Genomic DNA, 13,630 nt, shown 5'->3' with positions numbered 1-13,630 from the left:
ATGCACCCTAAGTACTTGAAACCGTCCACCTGTTCTAACTTTGTTCCTCCTATTTGGCACTCAATCCGTTTATATTTCTTTCCCACTGACATTACTTTCGTTTTGGAGATGCTAATCTTCATACCATAGTCCTTACATTTCTGATCTAGCTCTGAAATATTACTTTGCAAACTTTCAATCGAATCTGCCATCACAACTAAGTCATCCGCATATGCAAGACTGCTTATTTTGTGTTCACATATCTTAATCTCACCCAGCCAGTCTATTGTTTTCAACATATGATCCATAAATAATATAAACAACAGTGGAGACAGGTTGCAGCCTTGTCTTACCCCTGAAACTACTCTGAACCATGAACTCAATTTACCATCATCTCTAACTGCTGCCTGACTATCCATGTAAAGACCTTTAATTGCTTGCAAAAGTTTGCCTCCTATTCCATAATCTAGTAGAACAGACAATAACTTCCTCCTAGGAACCCGGTCATATGCCCTTTCTAGATCTATAAAGCATAGATACAATTCCCTGTTCCATTCATAACACTTTTCCATTATTTGCCGTAAGCTAAAGATCTGGTCCTGACAACCTCTAAGAGGCCTAAAACCACACTGATTTTCATCCAATTGGTCCTCAACTAATACTCGCACTTTCCTTTCAACAATACCTGAGAAGATTTTACCAACGACGCTGATTAAAGAGATACCTCTGTAGTTGTTACAATCTTTTCTGTTTCCATGTTTAAAGATTGGTGCGATTACTGCTTTTGTCGAGTCTGATGGAACCTGTCCCGACTCCCAGGCCATTTCAATTATCCTGTGTAGCCATTTCTTCTCACTAAACTTTAATTTTCTTCCCAAATTTATCTTTGGTTACTTTGACTGCTCGCTAAATGTACAGGCTCAATAATATCAGGTATAGAGCACAACAGCGTCTCACTCCCTTCAAAACAGCTGCTTCTTCGTGTCATTAGGCTCTTATAACAGCAGTCTGGTTTCTGTAAAACTTGTTGATAACATTCCACTCCCATGTTTCCTCCCTGCTACAGGAACAGTGAACTTTGACAAAAAGGAATTAATAACATTAACTGCCTGTGGCATTGATTTATATTAATGGAGAAAGTTGAAAATTTGTGACAGACTGTGATTTGAACCAGGGTCTCCTGTTTATTAGGTATATGCGCTATACACTACCCCATACGGACACGGTGATCCCCACAACTGCATCGACCACCGTAGCGAGCTTCTCGTCAGGCCCAAATTCTCAATTTACACCACACACCACTGATGTTGTGCCGGTGTTCATTAGACTCGTTACTAGCGTCATCTAGCCGATTCCCATGAGTTCGAGCTTGGTGTGCCCTGTGCTGAAGAGATCGTTAACCATCATCGCCTTAATTATGTGTATGTTGTCTGTTCTTTTGGACATGTCCGAAAGAACAGACACTGTTTTCATCCCACAGCCACTATGAGTCAAGGCACAGAGCAATTAAAGGTATTAGCTGCCAGTGGGCATATAGTCGTGTCAGGTGATGGTGGCCAATGATCCCTGCAGTGGAGATACGCACCAACCTCGATTACTTACAACAATAGGCGAGATACTGTGACTGATAAGTCTAGCGAGCAGGGGCACATCAGTAGTGTGTGGTATAAGTTGAGCATTTGGGTCTCTGGGTCTCTGGGTCCACAGCTCGTGGTCTTGCCATAGCGTTCTCGCTTCCCGCGCACGTGGTCCTGGGTTCGATTCCCGGCGGGGTCAGGGATTTTCTGTGCCTCGAGATGACTGGGTGTTGTGTGTATTTCATCATCATTGACTCGCAAGTCGCCGAAGTGGCGTCAGCTAAAAAGGACTTACGCTTTCGGCGGCCGAACACCCCGCTTAGGGTCTCCGGCCAACAATGCCGTACGATCATTTCATTTTTGGATCTCTGGGAAGTGTGCTAGAGTGCTCGATGCAGTTGTGGGGATGGTGTAGTGTTGTGTCCGGATGGTGTAGTGGTTACACGTGGGTTCGAATCCCGGTCTGGCACAAATTTTCAACCAGCTACATCGATATAAATCAATGCCACAGTCGTCCAGAAGTATAAAGCGGACATCTGAACTTTTTAACTTTTTTGATTTTAAATGGAGTTGCAGTGTGCAGGTCAATCAAGTGCTGCAATGCAGAGGAGTAATGCAGGGGAAGCATGTGTTTACCCTCACTGTGGATGGTTAGCTTTTTTTTCTGAGAAGAGGTTGTGGGTAGCAGTTGCGTTGCACCAGAAATTCCTTCGTCATTCGTTCTAACACACACACAAAAACACAGAAACTAAATATTATTTATCTTTCGTCATTTTAAAAATAAAGGTGTTCCAAGTAAAGTTTTTCATGCTACAGTATAGTTAGGTGCTAAAGTTGGTGATAATGTGGGTAAGAGGAAGGGGGGGGGGCGGAGCGGGGGTGCTAGCTAACGTGTGAACTGCACTCAGGGTTAATGGTTTAAGAAAAGTCTAAGAAAAGTTGAGAACCACTGGCCTAGAGGCTGTCGTGTATATGCATGCATTGATGGCTTTCAAACTCGTCAGGCCGGGATACCGGAGTTCTCATTCGTCAGCATGGCATACAGTGACTCTACTCTCCCATGGTTATGTTGCAAAGTGCCAACATCTGTCTCCTGAGCTGTGTGTGGTGTCATGACTATTTTGTACGGGCGTTTAACGACATTGTCGCCTGACAGTAAGAGATATGTGAACCAAGTTTCGTTGAAATCGGCCCGGTGGTTTAGGAGGAGTTGTGGAATACACACACAGACACGCACACACACACACACACACACACACACACACACACACACACACACACAAATCTATTTTTTTAATACCTTCATGTACGGACCTAAGTTGATTGGTTACTGTGTGGCACTGAATATTTTTTAAGGCAGCTGCTCCTTGCATTTGATTTCCGTATTTTTAAGGTAGTAGCGAAATACTGTTCGTATATTATTAACTACCTAAGCATACTAACCTCACTAGCGTGCCCTGAAGACAACGGAATACTGTCCGGTCTTCGGTACCATCCCCTGCTTATTGGACGTCACTGGATGTGGTAGGGTGGTCATGCGCACAGCACACCACGCTGCCGGGTATTGTCCCGAAACTCGGAGCATCTACTTCTAATTCAACTGCATCTTGTTGAGGTTTAGTGCACACCGTTCCCGTCCTTGCACAAAAGAAACAGCCTTGGCAGCATCGGAAAACGAATCCAGTTCCTCAACACAGCGCTCTGACGCACTATACGCTCAGCTATAGAGAGGGGCACTTGAGCGTGACACAAGAAATACTTCACTGGATCGATAAAAGAAGAAAAAGAAAGGAGTACCGCAGTATAAGTTACTTAGGAATAAATCGAATAGGAAGTGCAAGGAAGCTAAACTGAAGTGGCTGCAGGAAACATATGAAGAAATAAAAAAGGAAGTAATCGTGGGATAATTGAAAATAACGTTCGGGAAATTTAAAACCAAAGGAGTCAGCTTTAACATTGCAACAGTAAGTCCACTTTAAACGCTGAGGAGGCAGTGGATACGTGGAATGGGAACATTTGAGCCCTCTACGAGGGAAGAAACTGCCTGATAAGGAGACGACATTGATTGATCTGTGGAGGGCTTCAGATCAGACAGAACAAAAAAGAACATTCGTGAGGAATTCGTAAAATCATTGCGTGAAAGGACTGTTCAAGTGAGTGTGTGCGTAATCTGTGTGATGAGAGACATATCATCGACCTTTCTGAAGAATGTGGTTTGCACCATCTAGAAGATAGAAAACGCAGATAAATGCGTGAACTATCGTCTATCGCACAGTCGACTTGGCAGTTCATCAATTCAAGTAGCTGAACATGATAATATACAAAAGGATGGAAAAGAAAATTGAAAATCTGTTCTGTTTCTTTAGGAAGCGTACAGGTACCAGAGAGGCAGTTCTGTCATAGCGCTTGATAAAGGCAGCAAGAGTGAAGAAACATCGAGATCATTTCTTAAGATTTTATAATACGCCCGCTAGTTTTCCTAATGAGAATTGTAAATTAACCGTGTCGCTGTCAAACAATGTGAAACTGTTGTAACACTTAAATGGTGTGTAAGTACCGTCACACCACGGTTACTACAGTATACTTACACCGGCCAGTTTTTATATGCATGAAATAAATGGTGGAATGTGTCTAAAATGGTAACCTGACATTAGTTTTGAAAAACGAAACAAGTACGAGGTGTGTGAGAAAAGGAATGTGACTGACAACCCTGCGATCGATCTGGCAACACTGTGCTATACTATTTGTGTAGATCGGTGTGCTCATCCCTTCCAGATGGTCAGTCCGAGTTTCAGCTCCGTATAGCGAACAGTGAAGTTGCGTTTTTGTTGTGTGTTACGAAAATGGAACAGCAGTATTTAGAGCAACGTTAAGCAATCAAGTTTTGTGTGAAACCTGGGGAATCCACGAGTGTGATCTTTGAAAAGTTGAAAAAAGACTAAAGAGGAGCATAGAGAGCAAACGTTTATCACTGGCAGAAATCATGTTTGGAATGCCGAGAACATGCTGAAGATGAACCTCGTTCAGGGCGACCTTCAACTTCAAAAGCCGACGAAAACGTTGCACGTGTGCGTGGTCTTGTGAGATCAGACGGGCGTTTAACAGTATCGATACGGGTGTCCTGTTAAACCGTTTCACTGTACACCAAACTCTGACCAAAGTTTGGCACATGCGAAAGGCTTGTGCCAAAACGGTACCAGAGAACCTCAGAACTGAGCAGAAGGACAATCGAAGAAATGCGTGCGTTGACTTTGGTGAGAGGATTGCCAAAGACCACGAATATTTCAGCTGTCTGATCACAAGTGATGAATCCTGGATTTTTTAGCATGATCCTTAGACAAAACGGGAAAGTGAGGAGTGGTGCAGAACATTTCGACCAAAAAATCTCGAATGAGCAAATGAAAGACCAAAACAATGCTGATTTGCTTTTTTGACAATAGGGATATCGGTGCACAAGGAATTTGTTCTTCCAAAATAAAATGTCAGCCAAGTGTTCTACAAAGATGCCCTTGAGAGGCTCAGGACTAGGTTCAATCGAGGAGCAGACAAGTGGATGCTGCATCTTGACAACGCCCCATGTTACACGGCCACTCTCCATCAAGGAATTTTTCATTTCAAATGGCATTCCTGTTGTTTTTCGGCCCTCCTATACATCTGATCTGTGTCCTTGAGACTTTTTTATTTTCCTGAAATTAAAAAATATCTTAAAAGGACGTCATTTTTGGACTCTGAAGAACATTCAGAAGAATATGATTGTCATGTTAGAGACCCTACCAGCTGAAGCCTTTCAGAGCTGCTACCAAGACAGGGAACAAAGACCCCGCCGGTGTATAGCTGCCGAAGGGAATTATTCTGAAGAGGGCAATAATGTTGCCTGAAAAAAATAAAAACTTTGGTAGACAAAAAAATCAGTCTCATTACTTTTCTCACACACCATGTATTAAGTAACAGTTCACAAAGTTTGCACTGCGTTAAAAAGTGGGGAGAGAGGGAGAGGGAGAGGGAGAGTCTGACAGTAATATTCTATACACTTGTACTACAATTGTAAAACTGACTCGTTCACAACGGAAGGTCGCAGTTATGATTCAAGAGACTTTTAAATAACTAAGCGACTACCTAACTAACTAACTAAAGCTACAGACCTGGGCACAATTAAACAATATCATCAAGTCTGGAATATTAACGAACAGTTCGAAACGCTTAATCAAAATATTCTGCGTGCTTGCACTACTAGTATTCAAAATCAGAGAAAAATGAAAAGTACTAAGTATGAGAGGTAATTTACTATGTATTTTGATACACTACCATAAAAAAGGGAAGCACCCAGAAGGTATTGTCGGATGTCAGCGTAACTTCGAACGCATACACTCATTGGTGTCTATGTAAATGATTAGAGTCGCAATGCTCCGTGACTGGTGGAATGGGTACCAGAATGCGTTAGTTCTTTTCGTGTTTAGTATCGTTACCAGGCCTGTTGTAATATATAAGGCGCATGAATAGCACCAGATGTTCAGGGATCACTGCAAATGACATGGAGCTGCCGCATACTCCTGTTAGACAGCGATATCAGCAAATAACAAAGTCTGAAAAGGTCTCATTGTGTGGTTTCCATTTGGCTGGGTGATCAAACAGTGTAATATTCAGATTTGTGGGGGTATTCAGATGTGACAGTACCCCCATGTTGGACTGCATGCAAATGTCCATCCTCAGCGTTTCATGTCTGAGCACAACAAACGAAGATCACGGTATTGTCCACAAATCACATTGCAACCCCTTCATGTCTGCGTCTGCTACCTGAGAACATGTAATGGGCTTTCTGCAGTTTTGTGTGTTATCCCATAACCTTGGTCAGAAAGTAACAGCAGCCCAACTATGGTATTACTGTCCCATGCACAGACTGCCATTAACACAACACAAATGGCCATATCTTGAGTAGTTCAGTAGCTGGGAAGCATGGACTAATGAATGACATCACAGTTCACCAGTGGTGAATCAAGGTTCACTATATACACAGCAGTGTCACTCCTGGCCATCGAATATGACTTCAGTTCAGGGTTGTCCATAACTGAGGAAACTCTTATGGTACAATAGTACTTCACGAACACCCTGTGTCATCATGTGCTACCTCTCAACTGACAATGTTGTGGTGCCATTTTTCAACAGGACAATGCTTGTCCACACATGGCACATGTCTCTATGAACTGTCTGCATGATGTTGATGTTACAGCTTAAAGTCAGCTTCGGCACACCAGTCGGGAACGACAGAAAAGAGATGGCTGTGAAAAGAGATCAGCCAATTGCATGCTGACTGACCTCCCTCCAGGACGACAACGCAACAGCAGCGGCCCCTATGTGAGGAGGACATCAGCGCAGCGCCCGACTGGTGGCAGTGCACTTCGGTAGCAACGTCAACATAGCCACTTCGTTAGGAATCTCTACATAGCACAGCCTTGTTTGTCTATTCTGAAGAAGACCGATTATTTTGTATGTCGCCCCTTGCTTGCGACACATTTATCAATGTTAAGTGTTGCAATTGTCTTATTGTAATAAAACTCATTAATAAGAATTGTTTGATTGTTTGTCTAGCGAACTGAGTATGCAGGATTCCTAGACACAACAGTTGAGATACTCTCATGGCCAGCAAGACCCCAGATCTGCCCTGATAGTACATGTGTGGGACCTGCTCCGACGTCAACTTTGTCCCATTACAGTACCCAGGGTATCAAACAACATTTTCAACAGTTGTGGACCAGCTTGGTTTAGGAGACGATTGTTGGCTCTATAACAGCCATCCCAACCAATCAGCACGTGCATCCCACGCAGAGGGAGTACAATATAATACTGATAAGTGGGCTCATACTGCCTAGTTCTTTAAAAAGGGACTCGATATTGTAATCACTGTAATAAAATCGCACACCCTCTCCGTCCAAGAAATTTCATTTCGTTTTCTCTTACCCTCTTGGACTTTTCACTACAGTTTAACACAAGTGAACGAGATTCTAAAATAGATTCATAATTCTTTATTATCGTATTTTTTTTTTAGTTAAGCTCCACATGCACATTTTATTGGCACTTGAAATGCTAATTTTGTAATTGTTAAATTGTTCCTATTGAAATATTGCTTTATAATTTAACTAACAGTTTGCAAAAACTGACATTGTTTGCGGACAAAATCTACAATTACTTGTTGTACAGCTGATTTTATTGACCATCTACATTGGTTTCATTTTTAAAATAACTAGTTCCAGTTCCACCCAAACCATCTTCAGCTCTGTAGATAAAAATGAAATAACTGAGCAGCTTATACGAGAGGTGTTAATAAGTAATACAACACGTTTTGTCTGACAGCAGATTTTTTTCAGGATTTCAATACATCATATTATTACACCACTCTTTTGGCGAAAAGCCCTATTTTTCAATATAATCTCCGTTCAGTGCGACGGCGTTACGCCACATTGCAGGGAGAGCCTATATGCATGCATGGTACCATTCTACTGGTCGACGTTGGAGCCAGCGTCTTGCTGCATTAATAACCCCTAAATTATCCACATACATATCACGGAGTGCATCCTTTATTGGGCCAAACAAATGACCTTTATGGTCTTCTATTGTGTGCCGAGTAGCCCAGTGGGCACACACTTCTGAGTACCCAAAATGGTGGACGAATGCCTCAGTACTACCAACAGATGTCCAGTTGAGCAGCGATGTGTGTGATTGTGGTCCGTCGATCATCTCGAATGAGAGTGTCTGCACGTTCCAACACTGCAGGAGCTACAACTGTGTGCAGCCAGCCGGCACATTGGAGACCAGACAGATTTGGACGACCTTCTTCTGATGATAACTAACGTCTCGGGCAATGATTCACTGTGCTTTTGTCCACTGCCATGTCTCAGCAGACATTCTACTTGTGACTACGAATATCTGCGACGATATGATTTTCTGCGAAAGGAACTCAATGACAGCTACCTGCTTGGAACGCACCTCAGCTACAGACACCATTCTGTAGGCTACATATAGTGCTGCAACCTATCGGAACTTCATGAAAGTGTAGGAGCTGTGGCGAGGATATTCCACGATGTCCCACAACAAATTACGCATTTTTTCAACCAAAAATTGCCGACAAAAAATATGTGGCATTACTTATTGAACACTCCTCGTAATGTACGACACATAACATTGCTAATATAACATATCTAAAAATGAAATGTAAAGTACGCACTTCATCGAATCGATTACAAGAGGAACACGTCCATTTGTCAGTAAAATGAACATCACAGGATCCACGTTGGTCATATGGCCCAATGGCAAGGTCATTAGGGACAGTTCACACGCTCGGACTGGAGAAGGATCGCGAAGGAAACATGCAGGTATTCGCCTCAACCGAAAATCTCAGATAAACTGTATACGTTGCTGCAGAATCTCGCGTAATACGTGTATTACCCTACCTTAGTTGCATCCTGCTGAGGATGATACTCCATATACTCATACACGAGAACAACGTTTACCGCTCGCCCATGCGCTGTCATAAGTCTGTGATTCCTGCTTGAAAATAATACGACAATGCTTCTTAGTGAAACAGTTTAACTTCTGAAGCTGATTGTTTCGATTCTAAGGACAATGCCTGAGGTGGGGCGATCTTTCTGATCTCCGAAAAGAATGAAAACCTTTTTATGTAATCTCCTATGACTCAAGAGAGGTTAATAACGCTTACGGAGATCCCCATCAAGGGCTTCACCGAATGTGTCAAGAATAAATTCAGTGCAATTTTTCCTACAGGTGTTTCCGTGTAGCATTTTGTGTGTTATTCACCTCTTGCTATTTGACGTTATCAAATGAAACTGCAGCTCCAGCGATCTTTTCAAGTCTCAAACATCTATGATGAATATAAGCAGACTGAAGCGAGGAATGAAAATGTGTAACAAGGGGAGGATTTGAACCTGGGTCTGCTTGTCACTAGGTAAACGCGCTAACCAGTAAGTCACCCTGGCACAGTGGTTTGAAAGACAGGCATAGGTGCTTTAATCAGGCAGGTTCACCCGTTTCGTTCGATGCTGAGATGCTGTTCCAATAGAGATCGAGGGCCTTTGCAATGCTGTTCGAGTACAGGGGAAATAGGAAGTAGGCTGAAACGTTAATGGTTATTTGGATTGAGGGGAGAGGCATGCTAGGGTAGTCCACGCAGTGTTGCAAAGCCACTGTGCCAAGGTGGGGTAGTGGTTAGCGCAGCTGCGTAGACAGCAGGAGATCTGGGTTCGAATCCTAGCATTGATACAAATTTTCATTTGTCGTTTCACTATGCATATATACACATTTGACGTTTGTTATTTGTAAACTGGCAGCCCATCATCCATTTACTCTTGCATAAAAATATCACCGGAATGTCACTGGTTGTAAGTCATCGACTTTACTCACGTTCACACACAGTGCTACAGAGCCACACGTCTGCTTACGGTTTATAGTATACAAGGTGTTTCACTAAAAAAATAAAATTACAAATCAGTATCATATTCAATGGTACAGTGGATGTCAGATTAAAGATCCAAAGCTCTGCTTCAACCCTTAGTCGTTCCTAGTATTTTTTGTGTTCATATCAGTTGTCTCACCTCTGGCAAAAATTTGTTAATATGTAAAATACTAGGCTCCACTATTGTTCGAGTCCATGTTATGCAGTAGGTCCCCATAGCGTTGTTACGCTCCATGTAGCTGTTTGGGTAAGTCAGTTCAGAGTCTAAGGAAGACAAGGGCATATCACCTCCTTGTTAATACTAACCTTCAGGTTGAAGACTAATTTAATTAGGATTAAACTTTTGATCTCTGTCATCATTTTTCTAGGTTGCAATGTCGGAACTGGATACGAATTAAAATAACCATGAGTTCTTCATCATCCCGCCCCACCCACTTAAGTACAGAATGAAATGTATGAACAGACAACCACAAAGTCATTCTCACACCAAACACACACAAACACACACACACACACACACACACACACACACACACGTACAAGAGTGCACGTGCATCACAAATCCACTAAATCACCCGCAGTAAGTAGGTACACTATCTGGTCAGATGTGTCTGGACACTCCTATGTAATACACAATTGACTACTAAATGTCACGAGAGATAGAAGGGAGGTGGGGGGGGGGGGGTAAAAATTGCAGGGTGAGACCAAGGCTTGGGTACACTAAGCAGGTACAAATGTATGCAGGTTGCAATAGTTACCCAGAGATGAAAGTGCTCGCAGAGAGTGGACTAGCATGGAGAACTGCGTCAAATCAGTCTTCTGAATGAGGATCACAGCAACGTATAATATGACAGCGGTGGCACGGACGCTGTACTTATCAGAAGGAGAGATGATCGTCCTCTTAAATCACAGCTAGCACTTTCACATCTCTGTAGTTTCAGATCATTTCTACGCAATTTTTTTGCCTTACGACTACAGACTTCATCTGTCTCAACAGATTTAGTGATTTAATAATATCTGTACCCTATTGTGTCTTCACTCTAAACAAAAGTCTTAGAAAACAACTGCCGAAAAGCAAACGAATATTCAGTGTCCACGTAGGAGTTTTCTATATCGTTACAAGCTTCTCGTAAAGGATGGCAGAGGGAGAGGTGAAAAAGGAAGCTGAAACAAAGAAAGTTGAACATACGTATGCGCTTGTGAAAGTAAGTTTATCGCGTTGTAGAAGCATAAATATGTCTCGTTTCCCGGAAAAAAATCGTACTTAATTTCTCTTCCAGACCTGCGACATGACAGAAGAAATAAAAAATGAAGCAGTTGATCTGATTGTCACTGCCTGTGAGAAACATGCACCAAACAATTTCGTAAGTACCAGTACACAATTTTCGTGCCACGGTTCGTATGTGCAGCGTTTTTATGCATTCAGATTATTTTATGAAAGGATTAGCTGTGCTGCCGCAGTACCCATCAATTGACAAACGTTTCTTGATAAGTCAGAGGTCTTTGCATATTAATGTGAATGATGGTTGTTCGCATCACAGTTTTTTTCCCACTGTTCTTGTCGTTTCCTAACTTGACGTATTTAGGTAATTTTTTAAGCGCCAATGAAACATTTTAAATAGACAAAAAATGTTGAGAAAGATTGTCTTCACAACTGGTCATTTAAGAAACAAGACACATAATGCTAACCAGGGTTTTCGAATAATGCAAAAAGATCATCTGCGTGAGGTGATGTCACAGTAAGGCTCAATTACTGTTCTTGTTATTTTATTTGATTGAGAGGATAAAATATTTCTTTCTGCCAACGTCAGAATTATTGTCAAAGAGAATAAAGAAACAGCAACAAGCAAATGGTAAAAAATGTCTTCGTTAATCTTAATTGGTTTTGCAGAAATGAGTCGTTTTAAACTTTGAAAATGAAACAGCTAATCCTTTCGTGCTTTCAGAAACACCCCACCATCTATCAATATATCATATCAACAAAAATACTATTAACATGGTACAAAATTCGAAGTTCGTGGGTGTGCATATTGATGAAACCTAAAAACCATATTACATGGATGTTAAAAAGCTTAGCCTCAGCTACTTTTGCCTTAAGAGTGATTGTCAACTTTGGGAACATAGAAATCAGTAAGTTGTTAGCATAAATAACTCATTAATTACCCACCGTGTAGTATGAGGGGATAATTCCTCAATTGCCGGCCGCGGTGGTCTAGCGGTTCTGGCGCTGCAGTCCGGAACCGCGGGACTGCTACAGTCGCAGTTTCGAATCCTGCCTCGGGCATGGGTGTGTGTGATGTCCTTAGGTTAGTTAGGTTTAAGTAGTTCTAAGTTCTAGGGGACTTATGACCTAAGATGTTGAGTCCCATAGTGCTCAGAGCCATTTGAACCATTTAATTCCTCAATTAAGTAATAAATGTTCATTGCAAAAAATAGGGTTACGTTATGGGTTGACACATACTTATCTTGCAGGCATTTATTTAAGCAGTTGAGAATATCAACCACAGCCTTTGCATATAATGTTTCGTTAATGACATTTGCTGTCAATAATCTGCTGCAGTTCCTATGTAAACAGAGACAGTCCAAAAACAATACTAGAAGGAAAAAATGTTCAGCACTTCGCGCTCTAGTTAATCTAGGTTTATCACAGGAAGAAGTTTAATACACAGCAACTAACTATTTTTAATCTGCACATGGAATTAAAATGTCTGACAGCAAAGAAGTGTTGTCATATGTACAGTAAAGTTGTTTCTTCCTAACAACTCCTCCATCATAGGGCTATTCTTGAACAGAAATGAATGCAATAGTCAGTTATAAACCATAATTAGCTAATAACCAATTTTTTAATTTATGTATCTTATCTTGCGTTCACTTGACACGTCCTACATCTTCTGGTTTCTCTTAAATCTGATCAACGAAACACTTATCAACTAATAAGATGCAACTAACTAAAACATAGAAGCCTGTATCATTCTTCTGCCATGCTAAACAATGGCCGCCGCGTCCTCTGAAATTCATGCAAACACGTGCCATACTAATAAATTTAACAAGCTTTTTTTCTGCTTTGTTTACAGCTCGCAGCCAGAATGATTAAGGAATCAATGGATAAGAAATTTCAACCGTCCTGGAACGCTGTGGTGGGTGAAGCATATGGATTTGAAATAGATTATTTGTGTTCAACTCTTTTATTCATGTTATATGGGGGTAATCTGGGGATAGTCACTTGGAAGTGTTCGTAAATAAAATAATGGACCTACACTAACATTCCAGTAACAGATTGTTATCATTTCTAACGAATTGTTTCAGATTAAGGAAAATTCTTTGTGGAACAAAGTCTGTTCTACAGTTGCAGTACATACATAAATGAGCTTACAGAAGCGTTAAAAGAGTATTTTTATGTACTAATTTGTTCGAGATGAAATCTTGTGCTGAGACGCCACCGATATGTGCTTCGTTCCTGAACCCCTTCTAAACTATAAAATATTTTGCCACACATATTCTTGAGTGCAACACACATAAATTACGCTGGTAATTTTAACATTTTTTACAGTGATCTTAGTTTTACATTTATGAAAACTAATTTTTACCAGTTTAGTTATGGAACCACTCT

At 41.4% G+C, this 13,630-nt stretch overlaps 1 protein-coding gene across 1 annotated transcript; it reads left to right on the top strand.

The window, feature by feature from the left end:
- The first annotated feature begins 11,156 nt into the window (after positions 1–11,156).
- On the top strand, positions 11,157–13,259 carry LOC126153359 (dynein axonemal light chain 4-like). The gene is made up of 3 exons (XM_049916069.1): positions 11,157–11,225; positions 11,301–11,384; positions 13,095–13,259. Exons 1-3 carry the CDS (start codon positions 11,157–11,159, stop codon positions 13,257–13,259), a joined length of 318 nt encoding a protein of 105 aa, XP_049772026.1.
- The last annotated feature ends 371 nt before the right edge of the window (positions 13,260–13,630 follow it).

Source organism: Schistocerca cancellata, chromosome 1 (genome assembly GCF_023864275.1).
Source record: "Schistocerca cancellata isolate TAMUIC-IGC-003103 chromosome 1, iqSchCanc2.1, whole genome shotgun sequence".
Classification (NCBI taxonomy): domain Eukaryota; kingdom Metazoa; phylum Arthropoda; class Insecta; order Orthoptera; family Acrididae; genus Schistocerca; species Schistocerca cancellata.
Note: the sequence above shows the minus strand (reverse complement) of the source record. Positions and strands in the feature narration are given on the sequence as shown.